Raw genomic sequence first — 24,632 nt, forward strand, 5'->3', positions numbered from 1 at the left:
AAAGGAAAAAAAAAAGGAAAAAGAAAAAAAAATCAGGCTGAGGCACAGATCTGGTTAAAAAAAAAACAACTCCCACAGCCTTGACAACAGAGTAACTATAGAGACAAGACACCATCGGGAAGTACTTTGTAGGAGCACTTAAGAGGCTGAACACCCACTTTGTTACACAAGGGACAGGGAAATTTCAGTCTTGGGAGAGTGGGGGAAGTCCCACAAGGGGCAAGGGCAAGGACTTTGGAGAAGGGCAAACTTCTGCAGGCTCCTGACTGCTGGGAAAGAGAGCAAGACTAGAGAGGGGAAGACAATGAAGTGACTTTAAACTGGAGAGAGCAGCTGTTCAGACAAAGGGAGAGAAATGGAAGGAGAAACTCTGCTCTTGCAAGGCCGCTCGACAGCGACAGCTGGAGCTCGAACTCCCTGGAGGCCTGGCTTTCCAGGATGACTCCACTCCTGGGTACTTCTTCCCTTACTTCAAAAAAGCAGCAGCCTAATGAGAGGGAAGGAAGCCACCCAACAGGACAGAAGCTCTGTAACCTTTGAAAAATGGGTTCTTGCAGCAGGGTCAAAACTGCAGGAAAAACCGTCAGCAGCATTCTGCACAGAGAAAGAGGAGCAGGAAAGGCTGTGGGGAAAGCAAGTCTGGGGATCCAAGAAGGTGAGGGTGAACAGGGGTGCAGTGAGATGTTATAGCACAGGAGGAGTTCAAAGAAGAGCACCCAGAGAAAAATAAAATGAAATACAGCCTCTAAAGAGGTCATGAGAGTTATGGCACTATGTTCCAGGACCCCAGGTGAAAACTGGCACATTTACAAATACCCACACCTAAAGCCTGAGGAGAATTGCCCCAGGATATCACTGGAGACTCTGTGGGGCACAGACAATCCAGGCAGGCTTCACACCCAACAAGCACATCCCAAAGAAGAGGGAGGACAGCCCACATGGGACTCCACACTGCCAGAATCCAACTGCTGCTGTGTTCAGGCTCTGCCTGCCTGCATGCTGGCATGAGGATCATGCTGCTGTTATTGTACCCAACAGTTGTGAAAACTGTAACAGTTTCCTTATCTCAGCACTGCTGGAGCTCCAGAGCTGACACAAAGGCCAAGGCTCTCCCCAAGGCAGAATGTGCCAGACCAAGGACTTGTGTTTCTGCTCCAGAGCAGCACCAAGCACTCTGCTTATTGCAGAGCAGGACTCTCCAGTGGCACCAGCCAACAAACATCTCATCAGCACACTTAAAACAATACAGCAACCTCCCCAACAGCTCAACCATGGAGCTCAGGATTCCTGTGGCACCAGACCTTCCTCTGGCTGAAACTATCAGAACCAACATGGCCTTCCCAGCCTGGAATTGATGTCTTAGTGGAAAAGCAGACTAAACAGCCAAAAGCAAACTCTAGCAATGACTTCTCCTATCCAGCAAGTTTCAGAAACACAAACAGCCTCAAAAGGTGGATAACTTCAGGAATGAACCCCTGAGCAGGAGGAGGATGGGACTGGACTGGAAATGAGATGGTGAGAAGTGAGTGCAGGGAACCTGCTCCTAGAGAAAGGGGACTACTACAGGTAAGGCAAGGTGTCCAGTGGGACACATCTCAGGGCATTAGCAAGACTTCCCCTGCTCCATTGGCAGCTCAGAAGCTAAAAGAGCACAAAGAGGACTGTAGGACTTGCAAGCAACTTGTGCTTTTAACACCCTCAAACAGCAGCAGAAAGATTTTTTTAGGAGTCAACAACAAGACCAAGGCAATGCGCTTGGAAAACATCTCCCTTCCCCCAGGCTGGCTGGGAAACTGGCATTCCTCTCCAGGGTGGGCAAACAGCTGTGGGGAGAGCACAACTCCTGCTGCTCCCCTGCACTCACTCCCAGCTAATCTGCCTTGAGCAGCAGCTGAAGCCCACAGCTAATCCTGCCCCAAGATCCCCCCGCACAGCTGTCACTCCCTGCTGCTGGGGACGCTGCTCCCGTTAACACTGGCTTCCTGTTATTCTCCCTGGCTTCCTTTGAAGAGCCTATTTATCTGTCTAATAGCTAATGAGCAGAATACAACAGCCTATTTTTTGCACTGTTTAAAGATTTTTCATGGGGATGTTTCCTGTAGAGATTCTTTTCTCCAGCACATGACAAAGTTCAGCTGGCGGCTCGCTCAGGAAGGTTCACGTTGAAGGCAGAGCCTTGCAGAGACAAAAAGCTTTGCTCAGAACTGGGCCATGGCAAGGGGATGTGAGAGCTTTTCCAACAGTCACGTTGCAGAGCACACAGGTATTTGTGGAGGGAGTTCACAGCACTGAGCAGCATCCCTTTGGATCAATGGGAAACACTGCAGGAGAGCTGTGGAGCAGAATCAGCCTTTTTGTTATTAACGCAAACTCAGATCTAGTGGAAAGATGAGATCATGTCAGCCAACAGCATTTCCAGAATTGAACTGGACTGTCCCCCAGAGATGAACAGCTCCAAACCACCCTAAAATGGACAATATTCAGGGACTGTTTTGAGATCTTTGAGGACCCAAAGACATACAAGCCCTCTAAGGACAGACAGCTGTACTTGTGGAAAAGAATGTCCCATTCACACTGCGACATGTTTTACCCACCCCACAGGCTCTCTGCTCACCTTCAGCACAAGGCTTAGGGCTGCTGCCCACAGGTTGGAGCACTGGCTGAAAGGGCCAGAGGCTGGAAGGCTCCTTCACAAGTTTGGCATGAAAAAAACAGGAGAGAAACAGCTGCTGGTGCCAGCTCTGGTGGTCCACACTGTACCACCACAGCCTCAGCTGGCCTTCCAGGTGTTTGAACAAGCCAAGCTGAGCACACCTGCCAGGACATCCAGCTTAGAAGCTCCTCACCTCACCCAGGACACCACTAGATAAACTCAGCCTAAGGTCACCAAGTCAGAATAAAAACACGGATGCAGCTGTGATGACCACTGACATTTGCTCCAACCACTTCCCTTTCCTGCTGGAACTGGCTGATCATGCAGTTAATTCAAAATATTGCTCATTTACTGTTTCAACTGGCAAGAAACCAGCACATGCCCCTCTAAAAAGCTTGGCATGATGCTCAACTGCATCCTGGAGTGATGGGAGAGACATTGACAAAGGGGAAACTGATGGATGAAAAACTTTCCAAAGCAGCCATTCATCTGGGGTGTGTAATTTGGGATCTCCCTGGATTTTCCAGGGATGAAGTGCATGCATTCCATCCTTGCCCTTTTTCTAAGCTCCAGCTGCTCAGCACATCTGCAGCAGAAAAGGGCAGGAGTCATCTCTGCAAATTCTGAGCTGCTACTCCCAGTGACCCCAGAGAGAGGAGAATGAAAATCAGGTCTCAATTCTGCTCTTGAGCCCACCCTGCCCTTTCTCCCTGGGAGGAAACGAGCCAGGCTCACCCAGCACAAGTGGAGGGAAGATTCTGCTGCAGCGTTTCGGTGTCGTGCGGGGGCTGCAGGCGCTCACAAGCAGCTTGAGCAGGGCTGCACGCCAAGGCAAAGCAGCTGGCACTCCAACTCCAGAGGGAGCAAGGGATTCAAGCAGGAGGGTTGGAATCGTAAAAAGGCCTTTTTTACACAAGTGATCTTGAATGGATTGGGGGGGAGGGAAGTTTCCAGTTCTGAGAGCTCTGGCTCACAGGCTGGGAGCTCCAGGGGTCCCCTGATGATGCTCCTGAAGAGATCATGGCTGTCTGCCTGCCCCTAGCTCCAGAGATTTTTCCACACACATTAGGAGAGCAGCAGATGCTGCTCAGATGCTCACAGAGCTGCCCAGCATGGTAGCAAACAGCTTTGCAGGGCTCTCACACACAGCACAAGGCCCTGCTTGTCCCCAAGCACACCAGCAGAAGGGGTGGGGAATCTCCCTTACCTGTATCCTGCCGGAACTGTGTCAGGCTTGGAATGTCGATGACATAGGGAGCCAAGGCGGGATCGGCGTGTCCCAAAGGAATGCTGCTGACCAGCCCCGACCCCGAGCGCCGGCCCTTCTGCTGCGAGGCCTGGATAACCTGCTCAATGTAGCTGCAGACATTGCCTCGGTACGGCCTCCACCTGCCGAACTCATCCTGCCACTCCCACACGGCCACTGCCGTGGAGCCGCTGCCGTGGCCCGGGGCAGAAGCGGGCGGGCCCGAGGGCGCGGCTGAGCCTGAGCCGCCTCCCGCTCCCTGAGCTGCAGCCATGCTCCTCCCTGAGCTCCGGGCACCACGCGGCTCCGAGGGGCAGCCCAGCCGGCCTTACACCATCTTCTCCTGGGGACCTGCAGCGAGAAACACAGAGAGCACAGGCAGCTGAGAATGATGTCCCAAATCACCCCACATCCACATCATACAAGCCATCTGAGCTGGCCTTACACGGTTTTCTCCTCGGGACCTGCAGCAAGAAACACAGAGCACAGGGAGCTGAGAATAATGTCCCAAATCACCCCACATCCACATCACATAAGAGAGGGAAACAAGCTCTGACTTTCCCAGAGGATGTTCTCCGTGGATTTAGGAGACTCCAGAGAAGCAGACTGGCCTCAAAACCCTCTCTGGCTGAGGGTGAGTGAGGTACCACCACTCACTCCCCGCCAGTGCTGGCAACTTGTGCTAATTGAGGGCAAGCACTCTTCAGGGAGACTCTGTTTCCTATGGTTTGTGGCACCAAACAGCACCTGAGCCACCAGACATCTGTACCAAACCATCCCTGTGTCAGGCAGACCTGCAAGCTCTGGCATGAGCTCAGACAGACACTCAGTAGGCAGCAGTGTGCCAAGGCAAGCTGCCATTCTGCCCCTTCCCCATGCTCAGCACTGCTCCTGGCAGCATCACTGACCACCCCAATGCTGGCCCAACACTCATTCACAGAAATGACCGAGTTACACAAACGGTTCCCAAACTCTTCACACTGATCTGAGCTCCAGGGCTACACCGTCAGCTCCATTCAGGCTTCTGATCACTTAGTTTTGGCCCAGGATCAGTCCTGTGACTGCTGTGCAGCATTACACACGCAAACAGAGCCAGAAAACAACTCTTAATGCACAGTTTGCAAATCACAGTACAAACTCTTCTTTAGTTCAGTGTGATCCCAGCAAAAAACAGATGGGAAGGAGTACAAGAGAGCCAAGAGGAACACAGGGCACAATCAACTGCCTGTGCTGAGGGCACTGATTTAGGAGGTCCTCAAGGTCAAAGCACACCTATTTGCAGCTTCTCAGGTTGAAAAACAAGGAAGTCTTGAAACGAGGGACAATCAGCATTAGAGACTCAAGCCCTTAAGAGATGATTTGGAGAAGAACAGAGAAAGGGTAGGAGCCCAAAGACCAGACAAAGACACAAAGGACAGTGAATAAATTCCAGCAAGAAGAGATCACCACTCTCAGCCCCCAAGGGATGTAAAAAGAACAGATCCAAAGGCATCACATGATCACCAGAGGTCTGATATTTGACATTCCTTGTCTGTTGTGTCATTCCAATGAATTCTGTCCAAACTATCTGCACACACATCTGTCCAAATGCTGGACAACCACTTGGAGATCCCCACGTTAGTGCTCGTGTGTAGGTGGATTCGGCTGTGAATGAGTGAAACTCATTTTGTTTTAAAATAAATTCTCCTTCTCCCTTGTGAGGCCTCGCGTCATTGATTGCTCGCTTAACTCCCAGCAGCCAGCAGGGAGCCGTGAGCTTCCTTCCCATCCAATGGAGAAGTTCAGGTCTCCCAAGAGGCAGAGCAGCAGTGGGTGGCTTCCACTGGAGGATGCCATCTGCACAGAGAATGACATCCCTGCCGGATGGGGGAAGAGCCCACGCTCCGTGGAGCGTCCCATCCGTCATGCCCGTGTGGCTTGATAGCTTAAAAAAGACAGAGGAGAGTGAGCACAGAACAGACACACCCACACGTCTGCATTCATAAAAGGAAGGCAACAGTTTCCCCAGGAATTCAGTGTAAATTCGTTTGTGAGCTGCTCTGAGATTTTTATCCAACACCCTCAGCTCAACTGGTCTTGGTGACAAACCAAGATCACCAAGATCCTACCCTGGTCTCTGCTATTAATCTTTTCCTAGGAATCCATTCCAAGGACAGTTATTTCACTGCTCAAACCAGCAAATTAAGACTTAAGGTATCAAATCCAACACCTGCCTCTGCCACTTCTTTTATTCACCCACGCCACGATACACCTGCCCCAAAAGTCATATAAAATAAAGGAAATTGTGTTTGGAGTCAGTAGTTACAGAAAAAAAAACCCCAAAAAACAAAACAAAACCAAACAAAAAAACCCCACAAAATAAACATATAGAAGCACTTTATGGCAGGTTTCACACCAACACTTTTCCAGCTCAAGGACCACCAGCATCATCTGTGCTCAACTCAGAGCAAAAGCCAGCCTGTGGCATTTTGTCCCACCCAGCTGCACGAGGTGCTCAGAACCCCAAATACAGAACCAACACTGTTTTTCCCCCCCGAAGTTGTTACCAAACATTCACCAGCAGCCACACGCAGAGCAGAGAGGAGGGAGGCTGTGAGGAGGCAGTCAGTGGCTCCTTTTCCTTCCTTTCTGAAACAGCAGCAGGAAATGCAAACAAGCAGACACCGAGGCAGAAAAGCCACCTCCTTCCCGTGCCACCTCACACTCAGGGGTGACAGCTGGGTGACACCAGCCTGTCCCTCAGCCCGGGGTGGCAGCGATGCTGTGAGCCCTGGAGCACACGGGGAGGTGCTGCACGCGAGTGTCGCGTGCTCCAGCATCCACTTCCCCATCAGAGAGGGAAAATATTTCCTGTGCTGGGACTGCTGCTCCAAAGGAGGAGCAAGGGGAGCATTTCAGCCTCCTGCCAGCTCTTGCTAAAGCTGCTGGAGCCAGCAGCTGTTTGCACGGATTGGGAAGTGAGGAATGCGGGAGAGCATCAGTAAGCCAGAATTACACAAGTCTCGCAGTTATGGCAAATAACAAAGAAAAGACCTAAAGCTGCAGTTCCTGATTTCTCTTTGAGAGTTCAGCAGCACACAAATAGTAAAAGTTGAGAAATTCAATACTGGAGCTGCTTGTACAGTGTTCAGCATTACACCACAGCAAAAAGGGTTTGGGGAAGAGTGGGACGTGGTTTGGGATGTGTTACACATCCCAGCTCACATCTTTACTCATGGACTAGAACTCTTCACCTCAAGCTTTAAAAATACCTTGCAAAGCTGAAATTCACATCAACCCTAAAAGCTCTTATACACCAAACAGTCGTGGCTCCTGTCAGAAATCCTCTGAGCCACCTTTCTTCCAGTGAAAACAAAACCTTGGCTAATTCAAGTGCAGACTTATATATTCCAGCCAGATGCCCTTCACTCTGAAGGTATTTGGTAACACTGGCTCAGAGTCTGAGCATGGATTTGTTTGGTTGGAACTTTACTCCCAGCACAACCTCTGAAACATTTGTCCACATGGCTTTAATTGGGGACTTGGACAGGAAAAAAAGCTGAGTGCATTTCAGATGTGTTTTCCAGCAGCTTCACTCCCTGCTCCTCCAACTCCAGCAAATGGTGGTGAGAAAGCTGGAGAATGGAAATTGAAACCTTTGAAAGCTGTGTTTAATTCTCTGTTCTACTTCCAGAAAGCAGAATTTTCTTTCACTTTAAATGCAGGATCTTAAAATTCACGGGTCTGAGATGATTTCTAAAAATGCCAACTCCTTTTGTTAAGTTTCTGAACTTGAATTGCCAGTGCTGATAAAAGTTACCACGAAATGCAAGCCTGTACCTGGAAAAGAAAAGGAGCCTTGGGAGCTCTTGAGCTGGGCTGAATTAAAAATAAAAACCACCAGATTGGTAAAATAAGAGACTTTTCAGCAGGTTGTTCAGAAAAGAGAGCGCCCAGGAGGGATCGTTAAGCATCACGACACCACTTTGAGAGACAGGACTGGGAAGGCATCAAAGATCCCATGGGAAGAGATTACCCAGGGATTAGGGGAGCACATAAAGCACAGGGAGCCCACAGGGCTGCAGTAAAACGTGACCCTGTGCAGGGGGCACGACTGGAGCAGCATTACAGGTGCCCTGTGCCCTCCCCCGACCCCAAACCAGGGCCCCACACCAGCTGAGCTGCACTTTGGGCACAGCAAAACCCCATGCAACAGGGCTGGAAGCTGTTGCCAGGTAATTCACACCCAAACACACCTTCCCTTACACAAGCACCCAGCACCGATCAGCACCAGCCAAAAAGAAAGAAGAGAGAAAGACGCAGATCTATCCCAGTCCCTGCCCTTGTGCTGATCCTCACGGCACAAGGTGCCTGGCTTGACAGCCAAAACAACACAAGAAATAACCCGGCTGCTCCAAATCTGGACTGCTTCCATTCAAAACAAGCTTTTAAGCAAGTTCCCCTCGGAGGGGGAAAATAGACACGGCAACTGAGGCGGAACAAAGCGTTTGCCTGACAGTTCAGCCGAGGGCTGGTTTCAGGCACGGGTTAAATTGAGAAACTGAGACAGTGAGAGGAGGGCAGGTACAGCCAGACACAGATCTCACCACACTTTGCGCCCAACCCGACCGCTCCTGGGTCCTTCTGGGCATGCAGGGGGGTTCTTATTTACGGGGAGATCACTGATTTGTGAGGCGAGAGCCTGGCACTATCTGGAGGACTCCTCCAGCTCCCCAACGCCTTCGGCTCGTGGCAGGAACTCCTGGAGCTCCGGAAGGGCCAAGCCGGGTCCCGCCTGAGGAGCCCGTGGGGGCCACCCGCCCTCACGGAGCTCCCCCGGCCCTGGGCAGCGCCGCCACCACCGCAGCCGCTGCTGGCTCCCACCGCCCTCGGTACCACAGACACCCCCGGGCTGTCCGGGCGACACCGACAGCTCGGGAAGCTGCGGCGGGGCGGGGGCCTGGTGCGAGGGGAACAGCGCTCGTTCCCGCGGGCCCACGGGACCCCAGGCAGGCCGGGCCCGGAGCGGCCGCAACCGCCCCGGCGGTCCCTCGCGAACGGCCCGGGCTGCGCGGCACAGGGAACGGGGTGCCGGGGGTGCCCGCCCGCGGGTGCCCGCCCCGCGAAGCACAGCCCAGCCCAGTCCAGCCCAGCCCAACCCGACCCAGCCCAGTTCCCCGTCCCAGCGCCGCTGTCCCGCTGTGCCCCGGTCCCGTCACCCCTCAGAGCCGCGCCCCCGGCCCCTCACCCCGAACAGGGCCCGGCGCCGCCGCTCCCGGCCCGCGGTCACGGAACCTCCGCGCGTGCGCACGAGAGACCGCCGGGGGCCAGCTGAGGGGGCGGGGCCCAGGGGGCGGGGCCAGGTGGGGAGGGAGGGACGTGATTGGTGGAGGCGTGAGGGAGAGGAACGGCGAGCGTGAGGCGGGGTGGGAGCGAGAGTGGTAATGAATATGGTAATGAGTGTGATAAAGAGTGTGTGTGCGGGACCGAGTGTGGAAATGAGTGTGGTTATGAATATGGTAAGGATATGGTAATAAATATGGTAGTGAGTGTGCTAGACCGAGTGTAGTAGAGTGATAGTAAGTGTGATAATGAATATGGTAAAGAGTGTGCGTGTGCTGAACCGAGTGTGGTAACGAGTGTGATAATGAATATGGTAATGAGTGTGAGTGTTTGGGACTGAGTGTGGTAATGAGCATGATAATAAGTGCGATAATGAATATGGTAATGAGTGTGATAAAGAGTGTGAGTGTGCTGAACTGAGTGTGAGTGTGCAGGACAGAGTATGATAATGAGTATGGTAATGAGTGTGAGGGACCCAGTGTGAGAATGAATGTGATAATGAATATGGTAATGGATGCGATAAAGAGTGTGAGTGTGCTGAACCAAATGTGGTAATGAGTATGAGGGACCAAGTGTGGTAATGAGTGTGAGTGTGAAGGACCAAGTGTGGTAATGAGTATGGTAATGAGTGTGTGATAGTGATAATGAGCATGTATGATACTGTGTGATAGTGCAAGTGGCAATGTGTGACAGTGAGTGTGTGTTAGTGACTGTGTGTGTGATGGTGTATGACAGTGAGTGTGAGATTGTGTCATAGACAGTGTGCCTATGAGTGTGATAGTGTATGATAATAAGTGTGTGAATGATTGTGTGTCACAGTGAGTGTGAATAGATCATGAAAAGTGATTGTGTAAATGATAGTGACAGTGATAGTGTGTGAGAGAGAGAACTGGTGGTGTGTGTATGTGGGACACCGTGAGTGTGACAATGCCTGTGATGGTGTGGGGGTGTGTGTGTGTGACTGTGCACGAGTGTGATATTGTCCGTGTGAGTGTGATACCATCCATGTGAGTGTGAGCATGGGTAGTACAGGGGGGTGAGACATTACTGCTCCTCCATCACCACCCTTGCAAGATGTGTGTGTGTTTATTTGGGAATTCCTTTGACCCTGGAGCACCTTGGAGGTTGCTGCATCACTTATTCATGCTCTCCTAGAGGCAGGTCAGACCCCACCTGGGTTTTCCACTTTCCTGGGACCCCCACCAACACCTCAGCAGCAGTAATTAAAGAACCCCAGAGCCAGAGAATCATTTAGGCTGAAAAAGCCCCTTAAGATCACCATAATTCCTTCTGAACCAGGAAACGTTCACCAGTCCTTATCAAATGACTTGAAACCTCCCTGGACTTTACACCCAGCAGCGCTGATTCACCCATGCCATGATACACCTGCCCCAAAAGGTTTATAAAATAAAGGAAATTGTGTTTGGAGTCAGTAGTTACAGCAAAAAAACCAAACCAAAACAAACCCCAAAAAATCAAAACAAACAAATCAAAAAATAAAACCCACAAAACAAACATATAGAAGCACTTTATACTGGAGGAATGGAGGGTTATTATAAAACTCTTCTTCCAGGGTTAAACATGTGAGACTCATCTTGTTGTTTTTCATCCCAAAATGTGCAGTGAAACCCGTCTGGAGCTGCCTCCCCCCACATCTCAGCCTCGTATGCAAATGCCCATGGATTTCTCTGCTCCAGGATGGATGAGACTGTCACATTCCTGAGTTCAAAATACTCACAAAGTACTAATAATTGCCAGAAGTGATTGATAGCCTGCTTGTAATGCGTCTGCTTGAGCAATAAGCTTCACATTTACAACTCAGGTGCTTGGGATTCCTGTCTCCTGTGGCTGTAATTAGAAACTGGAGAGCAATCCAGAGGGGTTTTTCTTCCCTGAAAAACAGATAGGAATGCTTTTCCAGAAAAATAGATAGGAATGCTTCATAGAGCTGTGCTGGGAGCAGACTCTGTGATCCATGTGGTTGCATGGGTGGACAGATATTAAATATCCTGTGATCCTAAATAGGAAAAGGCCTCAGGGAGATTTGAGGATGGTGAAGAAGGGTTTCTATTGAGCCTTGCAGACCTTCCTGGCATGACTAGGAGATAAAGGGATGCTCCCAGTGAGGAGCCCAGGCTGGTGAGGGATGTTGGGCGAGGTTTAGGGTGATGCTCTGGGGCTGAAGGTGCTGCTGATAAGGGCTGCAGGGTGGGGCAGAGCTGAGCTGAATTGGGTGCAGCTCCTGGCTGGAGGGAAGAGATAAAGCAGCCAGGTGGTGGCTGAGCTGTGGGAAGAGTCTTAAATTGCATTGTATTTACTTAATTTTTTATTTTTGAGCAGGAATTCATGATCTGATTTTGCATCAGCGTCCCTGGAGGGTTTTGCCAGGCACAGTGAGTGGCTGAGATGCCTCAGCTCAGCAGTACAAGTGCATGGCTGGTCCTCAGTCTCCCTTTCTCACCCCTCTCCATCACTTATCCTGTATTCCACTATGGTCCAACACCCTGAAAGGAATTAACAGAGCCATGGGCAACATGAATGAGGGGTCTGGTGACCAGCTGAGCCTGTCAGACACCACTGCACAACCTCCTCCAACCATGTGAGGGTGACTGTAAAGATCCTCAATGATCCCCAAGTCTAAAAGCTGAACCTGAGTGTCCTGCTGTCCCTAAGGACCCTGTAAAAACAGGGATGCAGACCTCAAAATCCTCACTGCCTGCAAAAATATTTTCTATTTTACATGATTTTTACCTTAATGATCTCCAGGTTTTAACAAAGTCCTTTATGTTTTGGGGTGATTTTTTGGGGGTTATTTTTTGGGTTTTTTTTTTCAGCTGGATCCCTTTCTCCTCATGCTGTTCTTCCCCACACCCTTCTCTGCATGCTCCCCAAATCAGCATGCAAAGCACTGAGTCCTCCATCGAGCCATCACCTCCTGTCTGACCCATCCACACTCTGGGGTAACCAGCCAAATATTTGCCTTCCCCCTGCTCCTTTCCTTGCAGTGCTGCTGGAAGGCTGCTGAATTAATTTCTCCGTGGTTGCTCCCTCTCACAGGGTTTTGGCTCGAGGTCCTACATTAATGTCTACAAACCCTGGTGCTTGAGGCTCTGTTAAATTGCCAGGCTTAGCCTGGTGCTCCAGGGAATGGCCTGGCCACTTAGGAAACTGCCTGTCCAAGCTCTGCTGGGATTGCTGCAGCACTTCCAATTCACAGCCCACTCGATTTCACATTAATTTCCCTCAGCAGACAAACCCAAAGTGACAGGAATTAGGAAGAAATTCCTCTGCAGGCAAAGGATAATAGGTGAAATTTCGTTTCATTTTCCTCTGCAGCAGCTGCTGCTGGTTCCTGCCAGGTTCCAGTGAGACACAGCAGGGATGGATCTGGTGTGGGCCAGATCCTCCTCCTACTGCTGGGTGACTGTGATGGTGTTCACAGGGGTTGTTGGATGAGGGAAGAGATGAGCATCTGACTGCATGTTTCAGAAGGCTTGATTTATTATTTTATTATATATATTACATTAAAACTATACTAAAAGAATAGGAGAAAAGGTTTCATCAGAAGGCTGGCTAAGAATAGAAAGGAATGATAACAAAAGCTTCTGTCTTGGACAGAGAGTTCGAGCCAGCTGACTGTGATTGGCCATTAATTAGAAACAACCACATGAGACCAATCACAGATGCACCTGTTGTATTCCACAGCAGCAGATAATCAATGTTTACATTTTGTTCCTGAGGCTTCTCAGCTTCTCAGGAGGAAAAATCCTAAGGAAAGGATTTTTCATAAAACACATCTGTGACAGGTGACCTTGCTGTCCAAGCCCTGGGATTTACCTGCTCAGAGGGATGGGTTCCTCATCCCTGCTGGTACTGGGAGATGCCCCACGAGCTCAGCTCAGCTCTCTGTGTTCCACTGCCTGCCTTCTCTGGGGAAATCACAGAATATTGAACAGTTTATGTTAGAAGGGACCAGCCCAGGTTGTTGCTTTGGGCAGGGACATCTTCCACCATCCCAGGCTGCTCCAAACCCTGTCCAACCTGACCCTGAACACTTCCAGCATCCATATCTTCCCTGGGCAACCTGTGCCAGGGCCTCACCACACTCATCATAAAACATTCTTTCCTTATGCCAATCCTAAATTTACCATTCTCAGCTGGAACCCCAGCCCCTTCTCCCATCATCCTGACCCCAATTAAAATGCTCTCTCCATCCCTGTCTTTGCTAAATCCAGCTGGGAAATTCTGGAGCTGAGTCCTCTGGGCTGTGTTCCTGCTCTGGCCACACTCACCTCGCCATTAACGCTAATTAGGGGCAGAACTCATCCCGTTCTGCCTCCTGCCAGCTTTTCCCAGCGGAGATTTCCTCTCCTTTCCCGAATCCCAGCCTCTCCCTGCAGCTGCGTGCCACCTAGTGCATGCTGAGCCTCGCAGCAACCACCAGGGCCGGCTTTCCATCCATCCCTCCCGAGCTTTCCTGCAGCTAAACCGAGACATAAACCCTAAGGAATTTAGAGATTTTAGAGGAGCTAAGATTTTGGTTAGAGATAAGCTTTGTTGGAGTTAATTAAAATAAATGTGTAGGCCTTGATGAAGTTAAGAGTTAGTAGGTAACTGATAATTGATTGCTTGTCAGCACAATGTTTGGTTAGCTGGGTTTATAATGAAGAATATAGAAACTGTAAAATAGCTTTTAGGAGCATAAGACAACTGTAGGCCTGCTCTGTTCTGAAACCAATTGAAAATGGAGAGTGGGAGTCCTACCAAGGGTTCATTTGTCATATTTACATTGAAAAGGTAGAAAGATCAGAAAGAGGAAGACTTCATTTACTTCCTCATTTTGGGACCCCCACCAACCCATTTCGATGAACAAATTGTGCATGCTTAATGGCTTTTGAACTAATTACCATATGAAGCAGGGAATGGGATGTACCAAAGTTATGAATATGCATTTGTATTTTGGGTATTCAATACTTACATAGATAAAAGGACTCTGTGATCACCTGTAAATTGTGATGTGTATTTGGGAGTTATCCCACAATAAACACACACTTTCTAACTCCAAACTGTTAGAGATTTTGTCCCTCACAGTTGGATATGTGTACTAGATCAATATCCATATTGGGAATGGGATATACCAAAGTTATGAATATGTATTTGTATTTTGGTATTCAATACTTACATAGATAAAAGGACTCTGTGATCACCTGTAAATTTGGGTGTGTATTTGGGAGTTATCCCACAATAAACATACACTTTCTAACTTTTCTGAGCAGCATAAACCCAAAAAAGGACCCATGTTAACAAAGGATTAACCCTTAAAAACAACGACCTGTTGCATATTCATACATCTCATACATGATGCATAAATTCCATTCAAACACAGGATTCTGTCTTCCTCTTAATCTCAACAGCATCTACAGGGCTGAGCAAGGAAGGAAGAAGTTAGTTTCTTCTGATAAGACAGCAATAAATTCTCTTTCTCTGAAAGATTCAGGTGTCCTGTGGCTGTTATCTCACTGCAAGTCCTTTCTTTAGAAAAAGTATCCTACATAGCATAGTTTCTATTTTAGCATTATGTTATAACCTAAAACTATATTTAACACAGTACTTAAGAGAATTAACACAGCATTACTTTCTAACATAACACATATAACATTCATTTTAATATTTGTGAAAAGCCAATCATAAAATGTGCATTTTCACACATATATATGGCTATAGGACATACATATATATAGGATCCTGCTGCCAGGTGATGTAGGGGGATAGAACATAAGAAAATAAAGTTAGTGTAGGAAGTAATCTTACCACTAAGGAGTTGCAGCTGGGCCAATTATCAAAGATTAGGAGCAGGCCTGACTTGAACAGGCCACAGCTGTAATTAATGAGAAGAAGATGCTATAAAAGAATGGGGTGCTGTTGGGAAGGGAATTGGGGTCAGTTGGCTGCTTTGTGAGGAAGAAAGAGTCAGTACTCTGAAGAGAAAATAGAAAAGAAGAGAGAAAATATCAAGAAGATATGAAAAGGAGAAAAGGAGACAGCAGAATGGAACCCCTGCAATAAGATGACAACAAGGTGAGGTTTCACCCTCAGAGGTGATGGCAGAAAGAAAAATGGAGTTCCAGACACACCCTAAAGCTCATGGTCCCCAGTGGGTGCCTTTGGGGACAGAGGGGACTCAGCTCCCTGTTTCCCACCCTGATGTGATCTGTTCCTGCCCTTCCCAGCCCTGGATGGAGGCTGGAGCCCAGGGCTTGGGGCTGCTGCCCTCTGGAGAGCAGAGCCTCCTGTCAGCACCGTGTCCTTGGGCTGCTCCTTCCCACCTGCCCCAGGTGCTTTCTGCAGGAAGCAGAACAGATTAGGGAGGAACAAAGGTGATTTTGTCCCAGGAGGGGATGGGTACCTCTCCCTGAGCTCAGTTTGCTGCAGCCAGAGCGATGCTGATCCTCCCTGGGGGCTTCCACTGCTCTTTCCTCAGCCCTGCTTTTCCTTCAGTGCTTATAAACTGCCAGAAAGCACCTTAAAATTGGCTTGTGGTTCCCAAATAGCACAGGGGTGTGCTGGGAGCACAGATGCAGTGAGGCGGGGCTTGATGTCAGGACTGGGAAACAAAATGGTATTTTTACAGAAAGATTTACATCTTTCCCTTCTTCAAAGGCTGCTGGACACAGGCTGGTTTGGGGCTGGGAGCTGCCAGGACCCCACATTGCAGGGTCCCATTGCTGGCTGTGCCCTGGAGGAGCAGAGGAAAGAGGGGAGGCTCCATCCTGCTGTAAATGCAGCATTTTTGGTGCCAGTGCTCCCAAAAGTGAAAGCAGCAGAAGGAGCCCCCTAAATACCCAGTGATTTAGCTCAGCAAGGGAATCCTGTTGCTCTTTATAAACCAGCTAATGGCTTGAAACAGTAACTGGTGTTCTCAGCCCTGTGTTTCCCTCCTGGCAGCAAGAAAATGCTTTTTGTTTCAGCTTACAGTTTTTTCATATGGCACCAGGCCCCTCTTTACATCCCAAATGCATTCCTGGTCATGGTATAGCTTGGACACATGAGTTTATCTCTTTTCTCTGTATTTTCCCAACTAATTGAAAAGGGAAATCACTTTGGAGTTTTGGTTTTTGTGGGTTTTTTTTTCTGGAGGCCTTGTGTTTTCTGCAGTTTTATGGCCACTTATTTTCTCCAGTTTCTACCCATGACCAAGCTGCTGCCAGAAGAGAGCTCTGCTGGAGATGCCACCACTGCCATAGGAAGCTGCTCGTGGCACGTGGCAGCTGCTGAGTGGGTGTGGGGATGGCCCTGAGTCCTCCAGAATCTTCTCTCCCATGAGCATCTCTGGAGTGTTGGAGTGTCCCTGCCTGACTGGGCAGCAGGACCATCAGGAAAAGCACAAAAAGAGCTTTTTTTTTTTTTTTTTTTTTTTTTTTTCCCCTGGCACACAAGAGAACAGCCTTGCTGTCCTGTGGAATTTTATAATTAGCCTTTCTTATGTTGTGGCTGCTCCTTGAATAAGGCTGGCTGTGTTTTCTTTTCCTCAGAGCAGCGTAATCCCCCAGCCCGACACTGCCAAGCTGCTCAAAGCGCACACAGGAACATGGAAAAAGGCTGAGATGCTGCTCCAATCCCACAGAAATCCTGGATGGGGTGGCGAGCATCCTACTCATGTCCACGTTTTGCTCCTGGTCTGCAAAACCTGGCTGGGGATTGATGATTCCCAGTCCATGGGCCCTGGCAGACAGCCAGAATTGTGGGGGGTTTGTCTGTCTAGGCAAAACAAATTAAAAGGCACCTTTGAAACTTGTGCTCATGATCTGGTTAATTAGAACTTTGCTGCTACTGGGAAATAAAAGTGCCTAATTGCTAATTACTGAATCCCTGCAATAAAGGAACAGTTGGCCACAGTTGCAGCCAGAGCTGGCTTTGTGCAGAGCTAAAATACAAAACTCAGACTTTTTAGGGCATTTAGATGTCTGGGCTTTGCATAGGAGCAAGTGAAAAATCCAGCAGCAAGAGCCACAAGGCAAATTCTGCCTCCTGTGAGAACCAGGGCAGGAATCCTGTGGCTCACAAAATCAATTTGCTCAAAGCCTAAAGTACATCAGGCTCCTAAAATTGCTGGGGAATTTAAAAATTCATAATGCTGGGAAATCCAGTATGTTTGGAGGTTCCTTTTCTGTGGTCTTCAAGGCTGCTGAGACCCACGAGTTTCACATTATCTGGCTTTTACTTGCAATGATGGTGAAAATGGTTTAAAGGCTGCAATAGTTAAAAATTCTTAAATATACACAATTATTTACACAATTATTTTTAAAATAAGAAATTAATAAAATAATAAATTATTTTAAATTTTATATTATTTTAAAATTATTTTTAAAATTTAAAATAATATTCATTTTTAAATGAAAAAATAAAAAAATAATATAAAAGTTTAAAAATAAAAAATTAAATTATTTTAAATTTTATATTTTAAAATTATTTTCAAAATTTAAAATGTTAATTTTAAAAAATTAAAATAAAATAAAAATTAAATAAAAAATTAAATAATCTCTTTAAAATAAAGAGATGCCATGGTCAGGAGCAGTAGGAGACAATATGAATGTGTGGAGAAGAAGGTGGTGGAGGTGGATGGGGAAGGTTTCCAGCCACAGGACATCCCTCACCACAGGCTGAGAGCACAGGGATGGGTCAGGTCCTCAGCAGAGATGCCTTGGATCAGACAGGAAAAATCCCCTGAAAAGGGACCTCTAAAGGTGATTTCTTGCCTAGGAACAGACCATGTTTTGCCCAAGCAACAGGTCCCCAGGCAGGGAAGGGGTCAGAGCCATCCCCTCCTGCTGCAGCCCAGGCTCAGGAGGATTCCCAGCCAGGTGGTTATTGCTGCCTTCCTCTCCAGGTGGGCACTCACACAGCCCAGGAGGGAGGTGGGAAGGAGCTGAAAAGCCCAAATCCTCTGAAAAAGCTTCTTCCTTCCCCTTGAGGCTCTGCCAGCACCCAATTTAAGGATGTGTCCCTGCCTGCCTCCCTGAAACCCGAGCCATTCCCTCCCCGCCATGTCTCCTTAGTGCTCTTCCCTCTCTTTCTGCTTCTTCTTCCTCCTCTTCTCCCTTCTCCCTCTCTTTCTGCTTTGCTTTGGGGATGATCTGTCCCAGGATGGGTTGCAGGGCTGCCATCCTGCTGTAACCCAGCAGCAGCAGCCCCAGAACTGCCAAGGGATGACAGGCTGGAGCTGTTCCGTTGATGGATGAAATCCATTTTCTTCCCCCTTTTTAATTTTTTTTAAATTTACTAAGCAAGATCTCACCTAAAGAAAAAAAATCCTACCTTATTCCCATCCCATCTTATCAGGAATATTAATTTCAGTCGTTATTTTTGAAGATTTTATAGCTAACTAGCCAGCTCCTTTGTTTATTTCAAAAGAGGACCGATATTTCTGGGATTTGATACACCCATCCTTATACTGGAGAGAAAATACCAAACAGGTATGTGGATTTATGATGCTTTTTTTTTTTAGGCCAGAGTGGTAATTACAAATAATGGTCCGGCAGGGTGGTGGCAGCTGAAAAAGTGTGATTCCTCCTGAAGTTGTTTGAATAGTTAAAAAGTGGAAGAATGATAAACAGAGAATTAGGGTTCACTCCAGCTGTGGCCAAGGGGACAAAAAAGGATGAAAGGACATGTGGGGTCCTGTTAACAGGTGGAAGGAGGTTTTCACTGAGGGCAAAGGGCTGGCTGGGCACAGAGTGTTTGCTGTGCTGTGTTTTTTGGGGTGAAAGTAGAGATTTTCTATGCCCCACATTAAAGCCCTGATCCTCCCCTGTGGGTTTTGTACCATCCCTGGTGGTACCATCCCTTGTGCAGCATGGGGCTGATGGAGGATTTGCTGCTTTTCCAGTGGATCCATGCTGGGGGGTGGCTTCACAGGACACCTGGCAGCCTGAAAACCTTGGTGTGAAGGGACTTCCATAAACCCACATTGGGAAACTCTTTAAATCATAGAATCATCACAAAATTATAGAAAATTTTGGGTTGGAAGGGACCTTAAAGCTCATTCCATTCCACCCCCCTGCCATGGGCAGGACATCTTACACTATCCCAGGTTTCTCCAAACCCCATCCAACCTGGCCTTGGACACTTCCAGGGATGGGGCAGCCACAGCTGCTCTGAGTGATGTTAGAAGGGATGCTGGGTTTTGCTACAGTGCCATAACAACTAATTAAGGCTTAAAATCAGATTTTAATCTGAAAGAGTCCAAACACCCCTGGGTTTAAGGAAGGGGCTTCAATTTTCAGCTGAATCTTGAGCATTGGGGTGCGGATTGAGAAGCAGCTGGAAAAGCACAGACGGAGAAGGAAAATCGGGGTTTCCCTCTCGGGGGTCAGCCGTGGCACAGCACAGCACTGGTTAATGCCCGCTGCCACCCTGCGAGGCAGCAGGAACGCGCTGGCTCTGTCACAAGAGTGGCCGGCGATGACAAGGTCCCTGCGGGCAGGACGCGCTCCGGGGCTCGGCCGGGCCGGGGCCATCTGTCAGCCCTGCCCTGCTGGAGAGAGGGGAGCGCCCGAGGCACAAAAGGCGACATTATTCGGTGCTGCAGGAGGGATGAATGGAGTATTGAAAGCCACCACCTCAGCCAGTGGATTGGTTTTCAGCCCCCATCACTGAGCTTGTCTGTCTCCTCCAGAGGCTTGGGCAGCAGGAGCCGGGCAGAGAGCAGGGAGATGGAACTGGGCTGAGTCCCACCTAAACGAGCTCCTTCCTGCACCTCCATCACCTCTTGCTGGTGCCCAGAAAACCCTTTGGTCCACCATCATCTCACCCTGGTGAAGGCAACGAGGTCCAAGCCTTGGTCTGGATGCTCTGGAGCCCCCCAGTGTGGTGGTGTTCACAGGGATGAGGGAAGAGATGAGAATCTTGACTCCAAGTTTCAGAAGACTGATTTATTATGATATATATTATATTAAAAGAAAATGATATATTAATAGTATATGGTGAAGGCAATGAGGTCCAAGCCTTGGCCGGGATGCTCTGGAGCCCCCAGTGTTGTGGTGTATGCAGGGGTCCCAGGACAAGGGAAGAGATGAGAATCTTGACTCCATGTTCAGAAGGCTGATTTATTATTTTATTATATATATTATATTAAAAGAAAATTATACATTAAAACTATACTAAAAGAATAGGAGAAAGGATTTCATCAAAAGGCTTGAAAGGAATGATAATAAAATCTTTTGACTACTCACAGCCTTGACACAGGTGGCTGTCATTGGTCATCAAGTAAAAACAATTTCACATGCTGGGTAAACAATTCTCCAAAGCAGCAAAACATGAAGAAGCTGAAGCTTCTCAGCTTCTCAGGAGAAAAGATCTTAACGAAAAGATTTTTCATAAAATATATCAGTGACACCCCAGCCCATGGTGTGGAGGGGCCTTGGCTGGGTGGACACCAGTTCGTGGTCCTACCTGGGAGCTCTTCTCAAGAGCAAGAAGCTGGATGAGGGGTTTCCATGGGAAGGAGGGGTTAGCCACTGATTTCAATGAGGATTTCAAAGACCTTTCCCGAGTTTCTGACCACCAGCAGATGCCTGAAGTGGCAGCAGTTGTTGTGCATCCCTCCAGGACCTGGTGTGCCATGTGTGGGCTGCAAGGATTAATTTTAGGGCTTGGCTGAGCTATGTTGTAAATCAAAGGGGACTCCAACGAGGGGAGAGAGAATGATGCGTCTGACTCCATGGATATCAGAAGGCTAATTAATTACTTTATTATACTATATATATTTCATCTAAACTGAATCTGCCAAGCACTCACTCTGCACACACTGCTCTGAATCTCGTGACTGTCACCCAACAGTCCTGACACACATGCACACTCCTGGCCCTGACAGGCCAAGGAAACAAAACATCCTCACTTTGGGTAAACAATCTCCACATTGCATTCTACTTTTGCACAAACACAGGCACAGCAAGCGATAAGAATTGCGTTTTCCCCTTCTCTGAGGTTCAGAGAATGTGAATCTCAGAAATCTTTGGGAAGAATTGTGCCTTGCTTTTCTCTGTGGAGAGAAAGGTGGCAACAGAGCTGAGCCTGACAGCCCGGCTTTGGAGCAGCTGTGCGGGAGCATCCTCCCGGTGGCGGGAGCATCCTCACGATGGCACTGCTCCCCCAGCCACGCTGCCGCCAGCCCAGCCGCTGGGAGAGCAGGGATGCGGGTCTGGGATCCCAGAGGAGTCCTGGACCAGCACCCATCCCCTTCCCAGAGAGCCTGCGAGTGAGACAGAGCCGGGAATCCACCCCTTGGCAGTGAGCAGTAAATGAGGGGGAAATGGGGTTTTAAGATACTGAATCTCTTCCTCATTCCCTGTTGCTGAGTTTGATCTCCCAGGTGGGGTACGGCCCTTCAGCTTCATCTTGCCACTCAAAAAAAAAAAATGCTTGTTGTCAATTAATCCAGATTTTCATGTGTCTTCTGGTCACTGCTCCTGGAAATACTGAGTAGTGACAGGTCCTGCATGGCCCTTGGTGACCACAGGCTCTGCAGGCCACCACACTAACTCTGCTGTCTGCATGTTTCAGGGAGGTGTCCTCTGGAAATTCGCCTGCAGGAGGGGCTGACAGCAGCAATGACCCTCGGTCCCTGTCCGGACACCGAGGTGCTGCCTCTCTCCTTGATGCCAGCCACGCTCCTCATCCTCCTCATCCTCAGCCCCGCCGGTGAGCTCCAGCCTGGGGCGGTGGGAGGCGGTTTAAGCACCGTGATCCCTCTCCATCAGATTTGTGGGCAGATTTTCTCCGGGCACAGGATTGTTGTGGTGTCCCCTACATTCCTGAGTGTGCACAGGGATGGGGGAGCAAGTTCAGCTCTCATGTCCCACCGTGACCTGGCTGTGATGGCAGGCCCAGCATGCAGGGCAGGCAGGGGAATGGGGCAGGTGCTGCCAGCACTGGTGACAGAGCAGTTCTGGGCTCTGGAGCAGGCAGCACCCATGGGGAGATGCTGATGGCCAAGGGATGCTCCTGGAGTTGCTCCCCAGGACCTGTGGGACCAGTCCTGCCAAGGAAAGGGGTGGAACGAGCACCCATCCTGTGACCGTGTTCACAGGGGTCTCAGGTTGAGGGAAGAGATGAAGATCTGACTCCATGTTTCAGAAGGCTTGATTTATTATTTTATTATATATATTATATTAAAGCTATACTGAAAGAGTAGAAGAAAGGATTTCCTTTTCAGAAGGCTAGCTAAGAATAGAATATCAAAGAATGATAACAAAGGCTCTGCCTCGGGCTCTCTGTCCGAGCCAACAGGGCTGTGATTGGCATTAATTAGAAACATCTAACATGGGCCAATCACAGATGCACCTGTTGCATTCCACAGCAGCAGATAATCAATGTTTACATTTTGTTCCTGAGGCCTCTCAGCTTCTCAGGAGGAAAACTCCTAAGGAAAGGATTTTTCATAAAAGATGTCCACAACACCCATCCCCGGAGAACAACGGGCTCTGCTCACTCCTGGCAGGCACTGTGCAGCCAGGAAGCATTTCAATAGACCTGGGAAAAGCCATTCCTGCTCTGGGAGGCGGGTCCACATCAGTGCTGTGGCAGCGAGGTGATCCCAGTGTGACTCTATCCATGTCATTACAGCGGGGAATGCATTCCTGCCTCAACAAACCCACCAAGGCACAGCCAGCGGGAAAACTGGGAATTCAGATGTACTCAGACATCCTAATTGAGTTAAATCGGGTTTTACCTTCCCACCCTCTCTACTGGTGCTTCCCTTCCCCCTCGGGATGCTGTGACAGCATCCGCGCTCACACTCTGGTGTGGTGGCTCTGTCTCTGTCCCCTGCATCGCCTGGCTCTTCTCGTTCTCCTCCTTAATGGGCACAGATTAGTCGCTAACGAAGGACCATTTGTCCTCCCGTTTGGTGGTTTTGTTTACTGGAGCAGTTTCCCTTTTTCCTTTGGTTTTGTGAAGCTGGATCAGAGAAACATGGAGGGCTCCATCTCTCCTCAAAAAGACAGTTCCTTATTATTGTAGACACACCAGGCATATTCTTTTCAGATCTCTCCTGACTTTGCTGGAGGATGCTCTTAAATGAATATTTCAGAGCTTTGATTTTGACTCAAAGGGAGATGAATATTTATCAATGTCCTTTTTATCCACTGCTTTCTTGGCACTGGAGTGGACTAGGTGTTAAAAATCAATACAAGCCAGGATCAAACACTCTTCCTAGAAACCCACACATCTCCCCTCTTTTGGTGGGCTGAATTACCTCTACCCTGTTGTCCAGCCCATGGGGCTGCTCTATCCTCCCCTGTCCTCTCTGCTGCCGTGGTCTCACCTGTTTAATCCCCAATTCTTGCTGGAATCACAGCATCCCTTTCCATGCCTGCTGCAGCTGGGTAGGGCAGGGGCACTGACCACGCTGCAGCTCCCTGGCTGCTGATGCTCACCCCAGCGTCCCTGCTAAATCATGGATACAGCCAGACATTTGCCTTGTTCTCCTTTCTCCTGGGGTTTCTAGGTCTTTCTTTGACAGCCCTGATTTCTGGCTGACTTAATGGTCTCCCAGGTAACATCCTAGCAAGGAAAAGGGAGGTGGGCTCATGTGCTCCACTGTCCCTCAGGCTCACAGTGGTGATATCCACCTCCAGAGCAGCAGGGATTGACCTCCATGTCACTATAGGACACAAAAAACCACAAGCACACACGGCTGTTCTCAAGGTGAAGAAAAAGGGAAGTTTATTTTCTGACTTCAACATTTATAGTTTTCCAAAAGTGGCAGCGGATTGGAGGGGTGACAGTGCCACCTCTCCAGTGACACTGGACAAACCAACAGCCCATCAAATTTCTCCTCCTCCATAAAGGAATGCAAAACAATGAGTTATTTACAGAAAGCGTGTGAGAAAGTTCGCTACAAGAATGTCAACATCACAAGGCTTGGAAAATCTTAAAAAACCAGGGTGACACTCCACGTCTCTGCTGGTGGGCTGAGAGTGAGGCAGGACAGAGCTGGTCTGAGGGAGTGGGAGGAAAAGAGGCCACAGAGGCACCAGAGCTGTTGATGAGCCCTTGGGTGCTGTAATCAGCATGGAGGCATGACAGAATCATGGAATGGTTTGGGTTGGAAGCGACCTTAAAATTTATCTCATTTCAAACCCCCCATCTGTGACAGCATTCACAGGGGTTCTTGGATGAGGGAAGAGATGAGGATCTGACTCCATGTTTCAGAACGCTTGATTTATTATTTTATAATATATATTACATTAAAACTATACTAAAAGAATAGAAGAAAAGGTTTCATCAGAAGGCTTCCATCAGGAGATCTCCACTGGGTTTCTCAAGCTGGGCAGGATTGATTTTCCTTGTTCCCATCTCACCACCCAAGTTTTCCATGGGGGTGATGGGTACAGGAGGATGCAGGAACTG

The 24,632-nt window shown here is 48.8% G+C and overlaps 1 protein-coding gene across 3 annotated transcripts in view; it reads right to left on the reverse strand.

Annotated features, from left to right (window-relative positions):
* DTX2 (deltex E3 ubiquitin ligase 2) overlaps positions 1–9,228 on the reverse strand; it is a 35,842-nt gene extending 26,614 nt beyond the window's left edge. For 2 of the 3 annotated variants that reach the window (XM_064729051.1, XM_064729049.1), the window contains exons 1-2: positions 9,127–9,228; positions 3,861–4,250 (exon numbers count right to left, since the gene is read on the reverse strand). In XM_064729051.1, the coding sequence (XP_064585121.1) occupies positions 3,861–4,173 (313 nt within the window). In that variant the 5' untranslated portion in view covers positions 4,174–4,250; positions 9,127–9,228. The remainder of the gene's footprint in view (positions 1–3,860; positions 4,251–9,126) is intronic. The other variant, XM_064729050.1, reaches the window with a different exon arrangement.
* Between the last annotated feature and the right edge of the window lie 15,404 nt (positions 9,229–24,632).

Source organism: Zonotrichia leucophrys, chromosome 19, assembly GCF_028769735.1.
Source record: "Zonotrichia leucophrys gambelii isolate GWCS_2022_RI chromosome 19, RI_Zleu_2.0, whole genome shotgun sequence".
NCBI lineage: Eukaryota > Metazoa > Chordata > Aves > Passeriformes > Passerellidae > Zonotrichia > Zonotrichia leucophrys.